General features: G+C 42.5%; 1 protein-coding gene across 38 annotated transcripts in view; it reads right to left on the reverse strand.

Moving 5' to 3' along the window:
- Nucleotides 1-11,960, reverse strand: part of LOC119963306 (calcium/calmodulin-dependent protein kinase type II subunit delta) — a 425,111-nt gene extending 413,151 nt beyond the window's left edge. For 8 of the 38 annotated variants that reach the window (XM_038792252.1, XM_038792247.1, XM_038792265.1 and 5 more), the window contains exons 1-2: nucleotides 11,374-11,958; nucleotides 10,723-10,817 (exon numbers count right to left, since the gene is read on the reverse strand). In XM_038792252.1, coding sequence (XP_038648180.1) covers nucleotides 10,723-10,817; nucleotides 11,374-11,438 — 160 coding nt within the window. In that variant the 5' untranslated portion in view covers nucleotides 11,439-11,958. Of the gene's footprint in view, nucleotides 1-10,722; nucleotides 10,818-11,373 lie in introns of all 38 variants that reach the window. The other 30 variants (XM_038792251.1, XM_038792246.1, XM_038792264.1 and 27 more) reach the window with 7 other exon arrangements.
- Nucleotides 11,961-13,944: the final 1,984 nt, after the last annotated feature.

Consider the following 13,944-nt stretch of genomic DNA (forward strand, 5'->3'; position numbering starts at 1 on the left):
AGAGTAGACAGTCAGAGACATTTTCCCCAGGTGGAACAAACAATTACAAGGGGACATAAATTTAAGGTGAATGGTGGAAGATGTTGGGGGGATGTCAGAGGTAGGTTCTTTACCCAGAGAGTAGTGGGGGCATGGAATGCACTGCCTGTGGAAGTAGTTGAGTCGGAAACATTAGGGACCTTCAAGCGGCTATTGGGTAGGCACATGGATTACGGTAGAACAATGGGATGTAGATTAATTTGTTCTTAATCTAGGACAAAAGTTCGGCACAACATCGTGGGCTTAAGGGCCTGTTGTGTGCTGTATTTTTCTATATCTATCTATATGCAGCGTGGGTGGATTGGCCACGCAAAATTGCCCATTAATTGGAAAAATAGCATTTAAAATTAAAAAACAATGGCAAGTTGCACAAGGCATTGGGGGCAGTTAGTACCTCTACAACAGTCGCCCCAGGAGAGAATAAAAAATTGGCAAGAAAATAAATTTCAGTTCAGCTGTTCAGCCTTTGTGCAGTGAAACGGTTCCTTTCTAATTCAAATTGTATCATTATAACTCAGCATTAATTTCAAACAGCAAAATAAAACAGTATTTCATATGCTTCTGAAGCAACTTTATGTAACAAGTTAATTTATTCAGCACATGTTTAATATTCCATGCACACAACAGTTGAAAATGTTGGTGAGTGGGGTGCATTTCATTTGACATTCTCCTCAGTTTAGTATAAAATAACATGTCCTTCTTAAACATTTTAAGATCTCCAACGGTGTTATCCATATTAAAATCAGGTGATATTATTTTATAAAGACAAACGTGTCCAAAACATTCTGCTGGTAAAGGTGTTGATGTGTTTCTTTAAGATTACAAAGTTCAATGCTGTTAAGTAAAAACTCTGGATGAATTCAAATGTTAATTGTTGAGAGATCAAAATTGGGACGTTGCTCATAGATTATCTTTGAAAGCATATGCATATGGTGCCTTGTATTTCCCATTCTGACAGTTAATCTGTACATTGATGTTAACCTACAGTTTTAAGAAAAGCTAATATAGAAATCTGCATTATATTGGTGTAATAGCCATAGATGAAAGGTAGTGCGTGCAAACATAAATCTTTCGTAATATTAATAGCAAATCCCCCATGACACTGTTCATGGCAAGCCAGCGGATGCACTATTTACAAGTAGCGGATCATTACGCTATACCAAATACTGGTGAGGTATATTGCTTCTTGCGGATAAAATTTTTTATTATTTAATCAATACAGCAATTTCATACAGATGCAACTAAGAGGTTCTGGATATCCTAGCTCCAGTTTTGTATTTCCTACAGAGTTCCTTTATTCTGCTCTTTGAAGTGTGACGGAAATTGTGTGTTTCATGTACCCTTCAAGAATACTGTAAAATGCTCATGGTGAGTCGGAATCAGATATGTCATGACATTCTGCCTAATATAATCAGAGCCATTGATCTGTAATGATTATTTAATAAATGAAGTTATGGCCTGGAGTTTAATCCAGACAGTGGTTGATGTGCTGGCGACAGTGAGGGAGAGGGGGTCAATCAAGTGTGTTGGAAAACCAGGAGTACATTAAAGGCCACTCAAAACTATGTTAACTTATGATTTTTGTGTTTCTTGGCCAATTAGTATCAGCTGGTGTGATGACAACCCACAGCTTCTCTACTGTTTAAAGGGCATTTAAGCACTTGGAGGTGGGAAGAGGGAAAAAAATATTGCGATGGAAGGTAGAAGGTTGAAGGCTTTGTCATGCTGTAGCGATGCTTCTCTAGATATGCTGCTGAGGGATAAGAATTCCTGAAAAGGATATACCGTTCCAGAGCAATAACAGCTCGGGACACCAAGACAGCGTGATTGGAAATGACGGGGAAGTCGCCTGGGTTAGGTTTGTAAATTCAGCGCAAACAGAGGTTTTAGTAACTCAAGCTGGGCAGGAAAGGGGAGTAGTGTCACATTCATCTACATCTTAAACGTATATATCACCACTGCCCACTGGGCTCCACGGTAGCACAGTGGTTGACACTGTTGCTTCACAGCACCAGGGTCCCAGGTTCGATTCCTGCTTTGGTCACTGTCTGTGTGGAGTCTGCACGTTCTCCCCGTGTCTGCATGGGTTTCCTCCGGGTGCTCAGGTTTCCTCCCACAGTCCAAAATTATGCAGGTTAGGTGGATTGGCCAGGCTAAAAGTGACCCTTAGGATCAAAAAAAAGGTTAGGTGGAGTAACTGGGTTATGGGGATAGGGTGGAGGTGTTGGCTTAGACAGGGTGCCTTTTCCAAGAGCCAGTGCAGACTCGATGCGTCCAATGGCCTCCTTCTGCACTTAAATTCTATGATTCTATAGCCCATGACACTGCCAGTACATCACTTCTCAAATTTGCCTTGCAGATACATCCATCTCTTTCTAGCTACGCACTTCCATACATCCCATCTGACTGTCCACCACCAACACTCATCCTCACCATTGTGATGTCATGAACAGGATACTTCTTGAGTAGCAAAGAATAGGTGATGTACTGCAAGTGTTCCAGCTATTGCAAGAGACCATCTCAAGAATGAGTGGCACGACGTTGAAGGGGTTTGCAATTGAGTGTTCTTCCATGGCCAACTGCATCGAGCACCTAACCTAGGAACCGCGCAAGTACATATAGGTCTTTACTAATAGCTTGCTAACTATGAATTGAATTTCAACTAGATGAATAATGTGCTAGCCTAGCCCATTTACCACCCCATCGATCTGCAGCAAAGTGCTCTACAATACATTGCCTGCTAGTATGAACTGTAGTCGGGCCATGAAAGTGGGGACCAACTCAAAGCCACTTCTCACCCCACTGCAGCCCACCACTACCCCATTCAATCAGTACCAACATGATGCCGAGTATTAAGATGACAGTCTGTTCTTGGAGGGGCAGTCACCTCCAGGGGTTTAAAAGTTGCTTTTAACATGGGTTCGTAGATTAGTTTCCACCAGTCCATCCATTTAAGTCAACTTTACAAGAATTAGGTAATTCCAGGCACTCTAGTGCACTGCCCACATCAGCCTTCACCAACTCATCATCTTTGTTCAAAGAGGCTCTGTACTCTACACCTTCTTCTTCCTGCAGCTCCAAAACGTGCCGTTGCACAAGGTTGTGCAGAGCACAGAACACCACAAGCATTCTGGATATCCTGCCTGGTGGAACTAAAGAGCACTTCCAGGCACCTGAAGCACATCAGTGATGTGGCAAATGACGCATTGCCCTTGCGGCTAACATCTACATCCTGGGCAATGCCTTAATTCCAGCATGGGTGCTGTCGATTGTATGTAGGTATGCTGCACCTACAAAAAGCCAGCGGGAACTGCAAACCTCAGCACCTACTCATTCTAACCTGACATTACAGGAGAAACTGGCAGCCCTGGCAGACCGGTCTTATGTTTCTGTCTGTCACCAACTGCAAAGTTCTGCCAATGTCTATGGTGGAATTCTGGTAGGCGGTGATTTTGAGTTATAGATAATGAGTGGCCACCAGGTCCAGTTGGCAGCAGGTTTGAATCAGCAGGCTGTCACCAACTTGTGCAACATCATGAGCTTTTTCAGTCACTGGCATTCCAACAAGTTAAGGAACATACCTTTTAACTGTGCGCTGGGTATGGTCACCTGTGATTTGCAACTTTCAGACGATCCCCTCCCTCCTGCACATCAGTGAGCAGTTTACTGGTTCAGACCCTGCTTCCTCTACTGCTGCTGCCGTGCCGCGCATCTTGGATCACTTCTCAGGCCCAAACACAAACAGAACCTGCACTGCTAGACCAAATTCGCAAAACAGAGATCACACCTCCAGGGTAATGATGACACCTCCAAAGTATGCAAAGTAACCTTTGAGCATATGTACTGCAAACACACACTTTCAAAGGAGTAGATAAGAAAGCAGCTGTCAGCTTTGAGTCCCCAGTGTTGCACTCTAACCTAGTCAGAAGGTTATAGGTTCAAGATCACTCCAGGACATCAGCAGAAAAATGAAGGCTGCCACTTCAGTGCAATAATGAGGGGGCCCCCCCCGAGGTGACTTTTTCCAGGTGAAAGGTTAAATCCAAGTACCCCATCTACCCTCTCACAGTGGGCATACAAACACCCCATGGCACTATCTTGAAGAGCATGGGAGTTATGTCCAGTGTCCTGGCCAATATTTGTCCCTCAATCAACCTCACAAAAGCAGTTTGTCTGGTCATTATCACATTGCAATTTGTGGGAGCTTGTTGTGGCCAAAATAGGCTGCCAGACTTCCTACATTAGAAAGTACTTTATAAGTATAGTTACTGTTGCTATGTGCTTGGAGAAGTCCAGTGGTCATGAAAGGTGATGTACAAATGCAAATCTTTTATTTACCGTGTACTCATTGCCTCAAAATTAAAATAATGAAGGCTCAAGCCCCACTAATAGCAGCGGGGCTTGAGCCTTCATTATAAGGGGCAGCACAGTAGCATTGTGGATAGCACAATCGCTTCACAGCTCCAGCGTCCCAGGTTCGATTCCGGCTTGGGTCACTGTCTGTGCGGAGTCTGCACATCCTCCCCGTGTGTGCGTGGGTTTTCTCTGGGTGCTCCGGTTTCATCCCACAGTCCAAAGATGTGCAGGTTAGGTGGATTGGCCATGATAAATTGCCCTTAGTGCCCAAAATTGCCCTTAGTGTTGGGTGGGGGTGTTCATCTTGGGTAGAGTGCTCTTTCCAGGAGCCGGTGCAGACTCGATAGGCCAAATGGCCTCCTTCTGCACTGTAAATTCTATGAAATAGAACGAAGCACATGATCTAAGATGATACTGAAGTATGGGAGGTACCATCTAACAGACTGGATATTCGGCCAAAGAACCCTCCTCAGGTGAATTTTAAGGTTTTCACGGAAGTACTCAAAGAAAGGCAGAGGGTTCTTCTTGTGTCCTGGTCAAAGTCCTCTTCATGGAAATATTTTCCCATTCATTCACCTTTTAATTGGGCCTTGCAGTGTGCAAATTATCTGCTTCATTTGCTTACCTTACTTTCAAACTACAGCCATAGTTATCAATTGGTACTGCGATGAGGACATGATAACTCAAATAGTGGATGGCTAAAATACTCTGCATTTTGCATGTGTAAGTTACAATGCTAAATTGAGCTTTTATTAGATTTTGAAAAGTAATAACAACCTAGTATTTACTCTTGAATTTTGAAAATGAAGACTGATATCTGATTAATTGTTTTAATATTTAGTAATTCCAGCATTTATCTTTTCATCACATACTTTCTTTTTGAGCCAATGGGTAACTGATTCAGTTCTAAAATGCCAGTGCCAGTAAATGCTGGTGTTAACTAATTGCAGTGCAATGAGTCTAGCATTGCCTGAAGGAAAATATTAAACTTTGCTTAAAAAGACTGGGCTGTGAATACTGCTAAACAACTAGCTTCTTTCTGTCCTCAATAAGGACTGTCAACACAAGTCTATATAATAAAATCTAATAATAATAATCTTTATTGTCACAAGTAGGCTTACATTAACACTGCAATAAAGTTACCGTGTGCCTGTTCGGGTACACGGAGGGAGAATTCAGAATGTCCAAATTACCTAACAGCACATCTTTTGGGTCTTGTGGGAGGAAACCGGAGCACCCGGAGAAAATCCACACAGACACAGACTGCACACAGACAGTGATCCAAGCTGGGACCCTGGAGCTGTGAAGCAACAGTGCTAACCACTGTGCTATCTTGCTGCCCTAGGTAGGAAGTCTCTACAGCCTAATCAGTCTGATTTTCTTTTCTTCCACTCTGATTAGGAGCCACAAGGTTTAGATACACAAAATGGAAATATACATTGGGAATTTCCATTGGGAATGCAAATAAAATAATCACCATAAAGCAGTAATTTAGCACTAGATCTGGCACAGAACTATAAAAATTGTATCCGGCACTGGAGTCCAATTCTGAAACTATAAAGCTGCAATAGGGGAATTGGGTCTCTCTTTTTACGTGTTACAACTGTATTATTTTACAAAAAAATGTCTGGTATCTCAAAAGCAAATTATCGTGAATCACAGAAATAATAAATTGCTTTAAACATCGTTTTTAATTGCTCTCAGTAAATAATGCTACATAATATTTACGAAACAGCCACTTCAGTTGAATAAACATGCCCAAAACAGGTTATGAATTTTTAATTGCAGTTTCAACGACAGAAGCAACTGGAATATCTAGTTCAGCAATAGAGTATTCCAATTTTAGAACTGAATCAGTTACCCATTGGCTCAAAAAGAAAGTATATGATGAAAAGGTAAATGCTGGAATTACTAAATATTAAAACAATTAATCAGATATCAGTCTTCATTTTCAAAATTCAAGAGTAAATACTAGGTTGTTATTACTTTTCAAAATCTAATAAAAGCTCAATTTAGCATTGTAACTTACATTTGCAAAATACAGAGCATTTTAGCCATCCACTATTTGTAAACACCCAGCAGTATTCAGTATAAAAGCCACCCCAGCCTATTTGTTAATACAATGGAACCAATGCACTTTAAGACTTAACACTTTTCAACTAACTCCTCATAATTTGTTCACGTGGGGAGGTGTTTAGGGACTATACTGCAAGGAAGAATCAAAACATCCAATATCCCATTACACAATGCAATAAAATACTGTGCCTTTAGGAACCAAGTGCGAAATAAATAGAAGCATACACAGAACATCTATTAGGATGTCCCTGTTTTGATATGTTGATTGCAAAAATCATGGATCAATAGCATTACATTCTTACTGCCATTTCTCAAATTTGAAAGAATCTTCCTAATTAGTTTAGACATTAGATAAACGGGAAAGCAATATATTATACAACACACTAATTAGGAGTAGGCCACTTAGCCCCTCGAGCCTGCTCCACCATTTGGTCAGATCATATCTGATCTGACTGTGGCTTCTACCTTCAAGTTTACTCCATTTAACTTACTTGTTAATCAAGAATTTACCAAATCCAGCCTTAAAATATTCAATGACCCTGCCTCCATTACTCTCTGTGGACTTGCAATATAAATATGGTTATCACATTTCTGAGCATTAGAATTAGTTGCATTGAAGCAGTTACCATATTGTCACCAGTTATCACTTAATGATCCAAACTAATATTTATTTCAGGATATAATTAAAATAAATCTAATCAATTGACAATGGATTGCTTCTTCTTTCATGCCGAGGATGATGGCTACCTACTTAAACCTCCCAAGTATTCATGACTTATCGGATTCACTATTTTAAAAATGCCAATGATACATTAATACTGATGCACTATGGTAATGTACTAGACAACTGAATTTGTTTGTTTGAAAAATGCATCCGACATTTAACGTCTACGAAGTTCAAAGATACTATAAAGCAGTGGGTCACACATCTTTAAGGCTAGGAAATAGACACAAGACATTTTGCCAATGATTTTCTCGTACCCCACAGTGTACTTCTATAGCAGCAGGATGCTGGAATTAAGTCTCAGTGATTTAGTGCTATGATACTGCATGCTAGCTTCAGCATTATCAAAGATGACAGAAGCAGAAATCATGAAGCTAGCTAACTCATGTGAACAGATCTTTTAATTAAGTGTAGGCACATATCTTCCTCACAACTTGACAGAAGCACAGTCTTAACCTTGCATTTTCTTGTAAAGTGGTTGAACACGGATACAAAATTGGCTGAGTAACAGAAAACAAAATAGTGCCAAATGTTTGTTTTCAAACTGGAGGAATCTTTTTAGTGAGGTTCCTGAGTTAGGAGCACTGCTCTTCCCGATATACATTAATTCCCTAGACACTGGTATAAGGGACACAATTTCAAAATTTGAAAATGACATGAAACTTGGAAGTTTGTGAACTGTGAGGAGGATAGTGCAGATCTTGAAAAAGGCAATAGACAAGTTGATGGAATGGACAGACAAGTGGCTGATCAAATTTAATGTGAAGAAATAGAAATGATTCGTTTTGGTGGAAGGAATGCAGAGGAACAATAAAGTGCACAATTCTAAATGGGAAACAGGAGCACAGGGGCCTGGGTTTATATGTGCACAAATTGTTGAAGGTGGCAAGACAGGTTGAGAGAGCAGTTAAAGTTGAGAGCCTGGGTAATAAAATATACACTATCCTGGGACTAATCAGTGGCTATATAAAGTACAAGAGCAAGGAAGTTATGTCAGACTTGTATAAAGCACTCTACCGTCCTGAACAGGAGTTTTGTATCCAGTTAAGGGAACCACACTTTAGGAAACATGTAAAGGCATTAAGGCACGGAAGCATAGTGGTTAGCACTGTTGCTGCACTGCTCCAAGGTCCCAGGTTCAATTCCCAGCTTGGACCACTGTCTGTGTGGAGTCTGCACATTTTCCCTGTGTCTGCGTTGATTTCCTCCGGGTGCTCCAGTTTCCTCCCACAAGTCCTGGAAGACGTGCTGTTGGGTAATTTGGACATTCTGAATTCTCCCTCAATGTACCCGAACAAGCGCTGGAATGTGGCCACTAGGGATTTTTTTTTTTTACAGCAACTTCATTGCAGTGTTAAGGTAAGCCTACTTGTGACAATAGAGATTTTTTTTTTAAAAAGGGGCACAGAAAAGATTCATTCGAATAGTTCCAGGAATGAGGAACTTCAGTTAAGTAGACTAGTGAAGCTGCAACTATTCTAATTCAAGAAGGTTGAGAGGAGATTTGATTAAAGTATTCAAAATCTCAAGGGGGCTGGACAGAGTAGATAGCGATAAACCATTCTCATTGTTAGAAGCCTGGAGGACAAGAGGACACAGATTTAACACAATTGACAAAAGCAGTAACGATGACTGGAGGAAAACCATTTTTAAACATTCAGTGGTTAAGATTGGGACGCACTGAGTGGAGTGGAGGCAGCTTCAAGTGAGGCATTCAAAGAGGAATTTGCTTATTATCTGAAAGGAAAAATATATGCAGAGCCACAAGACAAATGCAGGGGAGCAACACTAAGTAAATTACTCCTTGGGAGGACCAGCTCTAACATGACAGGACAAAATTGTCTGCTGTGCTATAACCAGTGTACGAAGTTAAAGCACAGTATAAGTCATAGGTGAGCCTCGTAGCTCTCTTCACACAACTTCCCTTAAAAAAATACTGTGAACTAGTGCAGACATTCACAGTCTGACAAGGTGCACACTCCTGCCATGGCTGTAAAACCTCATTACTCTAAGGATTTCAAAGACATTAGAACATAGAACATAGAACAGTACAGCACAGAACAGGCCCTTCGGCCCTCGATGTTGTGCCGAGCAATGATCACCCTACTTAAACCCACGTAACCCGTATACCCGTAATCCAACAATCCCCCCCATTAACCTTACACTACGGGCAATTTAGCATGGCCAATCCACCTAACCCGCACATCTTTGGACTGTGGGAGGAAACCGGAGCACCCAGAGGAAACCCACGCACAAACGGGGAGGACGTGCAGACTCCACACAGACAGTGACCCAGCCGGGAATCGAACCTGGGACCCTGGAGCTGTGAAGCATTGATGCTAACCACCATGCTACCGTGAGGCCCCTAATGTTTTGTACAAAGTTTTGCCAGCACTGGAACTGACAGGACCAGCAGAACCATGGCTACTGTCAGCCAATCACAAAGGCAACTAAGAAGGAAAACAATATTGGAAAGCTTGGGGAGGAAGGAGCAGATAAGGAAACATCCCCAAAAATAGACCAGACCATGGGCATCTGTGGTTGATCCTTCCACTATGGTATTCATGGCCATCTGGATGCCTTACACATTAACTTTCAATAACACATTGAATATGTATTATATTTGGAATGTATTAAAGCGTATATAATTGGCATAAATCAAATATTCCGCAGTAACTGAAGCTTGCAGTTACATTGTGAAAGGGCAGCATGGTAGCATTGTGGATAGCACAATTGCTTCACAGCTCCAGGGTCCCAGGTTCGATTCCGGGCTTGGGTAACTGCCTGTGCGGAGTCTGCACGTTCTCCCCGTGTGTGCGTGGGTTTCCTCCGGGTGCTCTGGTTTCCTCCCACAGTCCAAAGATGTGCAGGTTAGGTGGATTGGCCATGATAAATTGCCCTTAGTGTCCAAAATTGCCCTTAGTGTTGGGTGGGGTTACTGGGTTATGGGGATAGGGTGGGGATATGGGCTTGGGTAGGGTGCTCTTTCCAAGAGCTGGTGCAGACTCGATGGGCCGAATGGCCTCCTTCTGCACTGTAAAATCTATGAAAGAAAATTCCACTTCCTGGTAAGGTAGGTATGTCCGCAAACAGGGCGTTGACAAATTAATTGGAATGGTGCTCGCCCCCAAATACAGTGCAGCAAGTTCAAATATGCAAGTATAGACTCGGTCTAAGTTGTCAACTGGGTTTGCTGTTGGCGAATTTTGCGAGGCCAATGTTACTTGTGTCGGTGACCTCCTCCACTCAGATGATTTCAACCCACGCCGCATGTCCACAACTCAACAATCTGTGGAAAATATCACTGCACGAGTTCTGCGTGATCCGTACGGAATCAGATCTGGAAGCGCGAAGCTCTTGAAATGACGGGATGTTCCAAGGATTCCAACAATCCTACATTTTAAAACCCGTCCCATTTATTCATTCCACGAGACAGACATTCAAGACTTTTTTTTGCACCCTGAATATTCCTGCAATGCATCCAAATTATTAATAATGGTATGATGGGAAATGTTCAATGCACCTACCCCGGGCAGACAATTTTTTGGTGTTGATGATTTTGGCAGCATATTCCTGTCCTGTCGAGATTTTCATGCATCGCCTCACCACCGAAAACGCTCCCCTGAAAACAATCGATCACAGATACACATATATATGTATATTTCGTTCAATCAAAAAATGGTACACAGGGAGACAACTAACCCTCCCCACCTTACAACACTGTCAATCCAGCTGGCGCGCAAACCGCGCAACAAATGAGCAAAAAAAATAGCTAAATAAATTAACTGCACCGAAGTATCGAAATGTATTGACATTCATATTTTCCAAAACACTTTGTGGTTTTGCGAAAACATGAAAAAAAACAATTTCATGATATTCGGTGCAGATTCCGGATTGCATTATACACACACACATAAGATATGAAACACTTTCCTTCAGAAAACGAAACCGGTTTGAAAAGGAACGATGCATATGTGGATTTTTGTTGCCTCGAGTCAGACAGTGTCCTTATAGTCTGCCTAGACATTTAGAATTACATTTAAGAAAGGCTGCGCTCCATGAAAACATTCAAGCGAACCTCCCGCCAGAATGCCCACGCTTAACGCAAGTAAAGAAAATAAGCTCTGTCTAAAAGAGAAGGAAAAAAATCAGTCGGGTGACAAGATTTGCCGCCGTACTTTCCAAGTTCCTCGAAGAGCTGATATTCGTCCGTGAACCTGGTGCACGTTGTGGTCGAAGCCATGGTGAATGAGGGCTGGCTGGCTGGCGGCTGTCGTCTCCGGTGCTTCAGCGGGCGGCCCGAGTGCCGATCTCCCCGCTCCCGCGCGGCGATGGACAGCGACAACCTGGCTGGCACCAAAGCTGGCTCGCTGGCTCAAGGTGCGCACCTGCGAGGCGCCCGTCTTCTCCCTAACCCTGGGGGGGGGGGGGGGCAGAAGGCGGGGATTCGAGCTGCTGCTGCTCCTGGTCTGTGTACGACAATGTGTGTGGGACCCAGTCAGTGTGATTGCACGGTCCTGTCTGTGAGTGTGTCACTACAGTATAACCAACAGCAGCTTCCCGAGAGTCAGTGTCACCTCAAACTAAATCTCTCACTGCCTCATAACATTATGGTGTAGTCTGTGTCTCCTCCCTGACCTCGCCACTATCTCCTCAAGATAGGAAGTATCAGTCCCTCTCTCTCTTTCTCTTAACCCTCCTCAGCTCTGTCACTACAGGGAAATGAGAAAATAAAACCCCAGCTCCGGACTCTCTCAACATCTCGCGATAGATTTTAACGAAGAAAAACAGCCAGAGCGGATTACTACTGGCTGGCGCTGGGGGAGGGGAGAGTTTGACGTCAAGAACCAAGCCGGGGGAAAACTTGGATTTTACATTTCAAAAGACAAATACTCATGAATAAAATGCACGGTTAAGGGCAACGCCGAGAGCCCTGGTCCAACATCAGTCTTTAATTCGAAATGTTAATGCACAGACCCCTTTCTGAGCTCCGTTTATTAATGACAACACACTTCACTTTCATTTTTTTCCCCTTAAGGTGGATATTGAGTTGGTTTGCAGCCACAGATCGCAGAGGCAGATTATGGAGCACTAACTAGGGAAGAGTGCCCTTTGCTAATCGGTCGATCCATCGGTCAGTCAATGTATTGCTTTATCTTTTTCTCTCGATAAGATGGTACTGGTACGTTAAAAAAAAACTGCTGTATTTATTGTTGTTCATATTTTCTAAAGCAGCTTCCTCTTTCCAAAGAGAAACTTTGCAAGCTGACCTGAGATCAAAGTCCGCTGGACAGTCCTCACTCGCCCCCAGTTGAGCAGCAGCAGCCGCCAGTTTGAGGGACTGTTAAACCAGGGTTTGTGCCCCCCAAGAACTGCCTCCCTCTCCCCATCCTCAACTGAACGCCTTTCCATCGCCGTTATTGGTCACCGCTGCCGCAGTCTTGAGGGCTTTTCCATGCAGCAGCCTGAACCAATTGCTAGTATTTCTTTTGCAAAAATATATATTCTTTATTCATGAACATTACAAAACATTTCAAGTTGTCGTTACAGGAAAGATATTCACATTCTCCACAGAGATCAAGATGCACTCTGAATTGCCTCAATACAACAATAATGAGAACATTACAAACATTTCAATATTTTCAGTACAGAGAGTACAATGCTGTTCAAATTATATACATAGATCATGTTGCACTCTGAGCTGCTTCAACACAGTTACATTTACTATATACTGTCAGGATTAAGTTTATTGCTAGTATTTTACTGCAGGAACATGGCTGGAAAGGTTGAAGCCAAATACCAAAGCTTGCTGAGCATATTTATCTTTAAGCACATATCCCTACTCTTGCTGTTTGATTGAGCATATTCCCTTTTTCATAGTTCGATCAATATTGTTTCACACCTTGTAAGCAAATGGGTATCAAAATCATGTCGACAGGTAAGAAGGAAATTAGGTTACTAATTATACATGCTGGATGTCTTATGCGGTCAACCAATATTTTGGATCTAAAACCTATTTGTTTACTTTTGAAGGTATCAAAAAAAGTGATGCTTCAAACTTTCCAGGCACCTTGGAGATCGGACTACGGTGTCAGGTGTGGTTTATTTGGCAGCACACATGCGTCGGAGTCAGAACGTTTAAGCAAATCCCACTCCAAACTTGAGCTCAAAATATAAAAGCAAATTACTGCGGATGCTGGAATCTGAAACGAACGAGAAAATGCAGGAAAATCTCAGCAAGTCTGGCAGCATCTGTAGGGAGAGAAAATAGCTAACGTTTCAAGTCCGATGATTCTTTGTCAAAGCTAACAGTCAGAGAAAGTGGGAAATATTTATACTGTGGAGTGAGAATGAAAGATGAGTCATAGCCACAGAAACCCAGGGAAACCAGGTGCTAATGGCCACAGAAACCAAGGGGAAAGAGTGCTAATGGCAGTCCCCAGAGAAGACAAAAGATGTGAAAGGCCAAACAGCAGGGAAACTAACATCAGGGGATGAACTGTAGGTGTGGGAGGAGGGGAAGGAGGAAGCAAAGAGGAGAAAGGTGCATGAACGGTGGATTGGGGGGGGGAGAGAAATTTAATGTATATTAAGAAAGAAATGGTAAAAGACAGTTAAAATTAACAGTATGCGGTCCATCCCCCGCGCCACTACCCTTGCCCCCTCCTCTCCCTCCCAGAACAAGGATAGAGCCCCCTTGTTCTCACATTTCATCCCACCAGCCTCCGTATCCAAAGCATAATCCTCCG

Source organism: Scyliorhinus canicula, chromosome 3, assembly GCF_902713615.1.
Source record: "Scyliorhinus canicula chromosome 3, sScyCan1.1, whole genome shotgun sequence".
NCBI lineage: Eukaryota > Metazoa > Chordata > Chondrichthyes > Carcharhiniformes > Scyliorhinidae > Scyliorhinus > Scyliorhinus canicula.